At 44.8% G+C, this 4,420-nt stretch overlaps 1 protein-coding gene across 1 annotated transcript; it reads right to left on the minus strand.

Moving 5' to 3' along the window:
* Nucleotides 1–328: 328 nt before the first annotated feature.
* GHSR (growth hormone secretagogue receptor) lies at nt 329–4,012 on the minus strand. Its single transcript, XM_016161284.2, has 2 exons — nt 3,174–4,012; nt 329–946 (listed from the first exon to the last, which is right to left on the minus strand). The coding sequence occupies exons 1-2, from the start codon at nt 3,967–3,969 to the stop codon at nt 642–644; spliced, it is 1,101 nt and encodes a 366-aa protein (XP_016016770.1). The 5' UTR covers nt 3,970–4,012; the 3' UTR covers nt 329–641.
* Between the last annotated feature and the right edge of the window lie 408 nt (nt 4,013–4,420).

A 4,420-nucleotide genomic window follows, 5' to 3' on the forward strand; every position in this document is an offset into this window, starting at 1 on the left:
ATCAATTTTTTCATCTGCAAATTTTATAAAATCTAAATACATCAAGTATGACTGTTGAAAACTAAATGTCCAAATTAAGGTGCACTGTTAAAGTGAAAAACAAACAAGATTCAAATACTTTTTATGAAAAAGAATATAAAATTCTCATTAATAATTTTTATATTGATTACTTAAATATCTTGTGCTATATTTCTCTTGGACAGCACTGATCTAGAGCTATGTGAAAAATTGCTAGTTTTTAAAAGTCATATTTAAATTTTTAAATTTTAATGTCATTATTTTAATAAAAGTTTCTTATCATTCTGAAAAAGTAAATCAGGTTATTTAAAGTAAGAAGTGCTTTCATTGCCCTCTCTGTACCAACTCCTTTCTCTGAATTGCAAAGCCCTTGCTAGCACCAACAGCAGAATGCAAGATCACAGGCAATGAATATGCAGAAATAGTGTATGAGAGCACTGATGAGTGTGCAATCAAATTAAACTTCTCACACACTACCAATTCTCTTTTCTTTCTCCGCAACTGTTTCCAGACCTATGTGTCTCCACTTCCAAAATTAACCTTCAACTTCCTCCCAAGTTCTGCTGTGCTATGGCTTCTGGTTTAGAATAATAAGTGATGACTTTGCTGAGCAATGTGCTTGGTCATGTATTAATACTAGATTCTGTCCAGGCTCGAGAACTTTCATCCTTCAGAGTGGAGAGCTTCCTCTGGGAGAAGGGTTCAAATCCCAGAAGTTTGAACACCGCCACCCGGTACTTCTTGGACATGATGTTATACAGAATGGGGTTGATGGCAGCGCTGAGGTAGAAGAGGACAAAGGACACGAGGTTGCAGTATTGACTGATCTGAGCAATCTCCAGGGAGCCAGGCTCGAAGGACTTGGAAAATAAGTATCGTCCTACATGGAAGGGCAGCCAGCAGAGGATGAAAGCAAACACCACTACAGCTAAAAGAACAATGGGAAAGAGAACATCAGCTCAAGAAATGTCATAGCAAATCACATTCTGTTTGGAAGACATAGTTTTTGTCTTGATCATGTGTGGCGTCACCCTCGACTTCAGAGAAACATTACGTGATCTTTCCCATGCCTACATTTTCACCAAGATTGAGAGTGTCTGGATCAACAGTTCAACCATTTTTACTGAGCTTCCCAGTCATTTATATTTAACAACTATTTGAGTCATTTTGTAATTGAATTGACTCAACTGACTAGACCACTTATTCACAATAGTCCACCATTTAATATGTGTTAGACACAACCAAACACAAAGGAGGTAAAGTGGTTATACCCAACTGTTGCTATGTATCAGCATGTCCCCTCTGGGGTACACACAGTCCTTGGAGGTGACAGAGACTCACTAAGTTAAAACCTCTAGGAAGGACACCAGGACATCTGCTTTTTTCTTTTTTTCAAAATTTCACAGAGGACTGAATATGTTGTCAGGATTGAGAAACACTGAGATGGGTGATTCTTTGCCACCTACAATAGACATAAGTAAGATATAAAAGCCCATAAAACCAACTAAAATTAATTATCATCCATCCAAGCCTTCGTTTTGCCTATGTGAGTTAATTTTTTTTCAAGACCTATAAATTTCTAGATTGTTTTTAAAATTCAGAAGTCAGAAAAAAATAACAAAATATTTTAGTCCTTGTATTAATTTAATGATGTCCTTCAAATTGTCAAGGTGAAAGAAAATTAACAATGGTGTTGAGATACTCATGAAGAGATACTAATGAGGATACTTAATGGCTTAAAATAAAATTGGAAGAAATTATTAAACTTATTCTCCAAACTCAGTTACCTAGTAACAACTGTCACCATAGCCATGTGAATGTGAGACCCCTGAAGGGCACTAGCAGATTTACGAGCTATTAGTTATATTGTGAGAATCGCTGGTCTAGAAAATGAAAAATTTTGGCATTCTTTGAATAAACTACCACTTTAATATCCAGGATTCCAGGAATTGTAAAATTACAAATACCAAGTCACCTTGGGATGGCTTCTAAGAGCATTAAATATGCAAATAAGTACAAAATGTCACTATAATGTCCAGATAATAAAGTGTACAGGCTTTCCTTTTGGAAAAGCAAGTAGAATTAATATGTTGCTTGGATGCAAAGACATTTTGTATCACTTGACTTGTAGAAAACACATGTACTTAAATAAGCTGAATTCACGCAGTACATATTCAGCACACTCCAGTCATGACGCTGCACCCAACTGTTCTCTGAAGGACCATTTGGGGAGAGCAAGTCCTGTCAGCTTCCAAAAAGCCGCCCTTTCTCATGTTGGAAGCCTGTTTATATTAGCTTATCCTACATCACCCTAGTCTTTTCTACCTGGAGAGGCAGGTAATCATGAAAACAATCAGAGACTCCTACATTGATTTGTCACCTACTTTCCTTACAAAGCTGAACAAACAGCAGCAGGGTAAACAGAACTGATTTGATTATTTGGGGGAGAAAAATGCAGGGCATAAAGCAAATCACAATTGTGAAAGAAAAATGAATCATCTCTGACAAAATTATCTAAGTTGAACATGTCTTTGGTTACATTTTCCACTGAATACTTTCTAGATTTAATGCCTGCTTTTCTTAGTGTAACTTAAATATCCACATATTCTTTTTGAGGCAGGAAGCTTAATTTCACCTTTAACACTTAAAGACCATAATATATTTTTATGAAATATCTCAGTCTTGAAACAAAGTTTCTGGGCTGATATCAAACTCATTTTAGGGAAATACACGAGCGGGACATTTTTCCGTGAAAGAAAGTAGAAAAAGGAAAAAAGAGACTAAAGAGATAGAGACCAAGGGTATCAAGACTGCAACAAAGTTGAGGGTGGGGTGCTAAGAGACGGAGGGAGGAACGGGGGGGGGGGAGGAAGAGAGGATGGGAGAAAGAGAAACAGATAAACAAGAGAGAAAAAAGTAAGCCGGGGGCGGGGGTGGGGGGAACCTGAGAGAGAGAGACAGGGAACACACATACGATAGAAAAACTAAGAGACCAAAGGGAGAGCTCAGGACTGAAACAAGAAAGAATAACTGAGAGACACAGAGAGACCGAGACCAAAAGAAACTGGAGAAGGGTAGAGACTCAGGGAGAAGGTGGAAAAGCACGGGGAGAGGAGGACTCCCGGCAGAGAGCTCGAGGGCGCGCTGAGACCCACCCAGCATTTTCACGGTTTGCTTGTGGTTCTGGTCTCTGAGAGAGGCGCCCACCGCCGCCTTGCCGCGCCTCCTGCGCCACAGCTTCCTGCCGATGAGGCTGTAGAGCACAGTGAGGCAGAAGACAGGCAGGAAGAAGAAGATGCTGGACACCCACACCATGACGGTGAGCAGTCCGGAGCGCACGGCGAACTCAGTGGCGCGGCACTCGTTTGTGTCTCGAGGGTCGGTGCCATTCTCGTGCTCCACGCCGACCAGCACGAAGATGGGCCCCGCACTGCAGAAGGCCACGGCCCAGATGATCAGGATAACCAGCTTCACCCGGCCTTTGGTGACCACCACCTTGGCCCGCAGCGGGAAGCAGATGGCGAAGTAGCGCTCGACGCTCAGCGCAGTGATAGTGAGCACCGTGGCGTAGGTGCAGCTCTCGCTGACGAACTGGAAGAGTTTGCAGAGCAGGTCGCCGAAGTTCCAGGGCCGGTACTGCCAGAGGCGGACGAGGTCGAGAGGCATACAGAGAAAGATAAGTAAGTCGGAGAAGGCCATACTGGACAGGTAGAGGTTGGTGGTGGTGCGCAGCTCGCGGAAGCGCGACACGACTAACATGGTGAGCAGGTTGCCCGCGATGCCCACCACGAAGAGCGCCACACAGGTGGCGGTGACGCCGGCCAGCAGCGGCGCGGGGAAGAGTGGCAGAAGCTCTTCTGCCAGAGAGTCATTGTCAGGGGGAGCGTCCCAGCCCAGGTCTGGCAGCGTGAAGTTGAGCCCCTGCTCTTCGCTCGGCGTCGCGTTCCACATGCTGCCGGCTCAACTTAACTGGCTCTGGGATGCTACTGCGCTGAGAGACTGGACCCGGCTGGTTCCGGAGAAGGTCCTCTTAGGCGCGAGAGAGTGCGAGGGAAGAGCGGGCGTGGGCGCGCAGGGAGGATGCTTGGAGAGGAAAGAGGGGGAAGTGAGAAGCAGAAGCCGAGGTAGAAGGTGACATTGAGAGACGGAGACCGGGCCAGGGAGGACTGGAGAGAGGGACGCAGGCAGACACACACGCGCGCGCGCGCGCGCGCGCGCGAACACACACACACACACACACACACACACACACACGTGGTGAGAAAAACAGAGTGACCCACCACTCTTCCTGGAACCTCCCCTTCTCTCCATCCTCCACCTCCCCCCAAAGTCTCTCTCTCCCAACCTAGCCTCTAGCCAACCTCCACACACGTACCTGTCACTGAAGCAGCCTCACCGACCC

This window comes from Rousettus aegyptiacus, unplaced genomic scaffold (assembly GCF_014176215.1).
Source record: "Rousettus aegyptiacus isolate mRouAeg1 unplaced genomic scaffold, mRouAeg1.p scaffold_m13_p_4, whole genome shotgun sequence".
NCBI classification, from domain to species: Eukaryota; Metazoa; Chordata; class Mammalia; order Chiroptera; family Pteropodidae; genus Rousettus; species Rousettus aegyptiacus.

Excerpts from the sequence above, each read along its gene's own strand:
- GHSR (XM_016161284.2), bottom strand. The coding sequence starts at position 3,969 with ATGTGGAACGCGACGCCGAGCGAAGAGCAGGGGCTCAACTTCACGCTG. Across the intron at positions 947-3,173 it reads GCAAACCGTGAAAATGCTGG|CTGTAGTGGTGTTTGCTTTC; the intron begins GTGGGTCTCAGC and ends TTGTTCTTTTAG.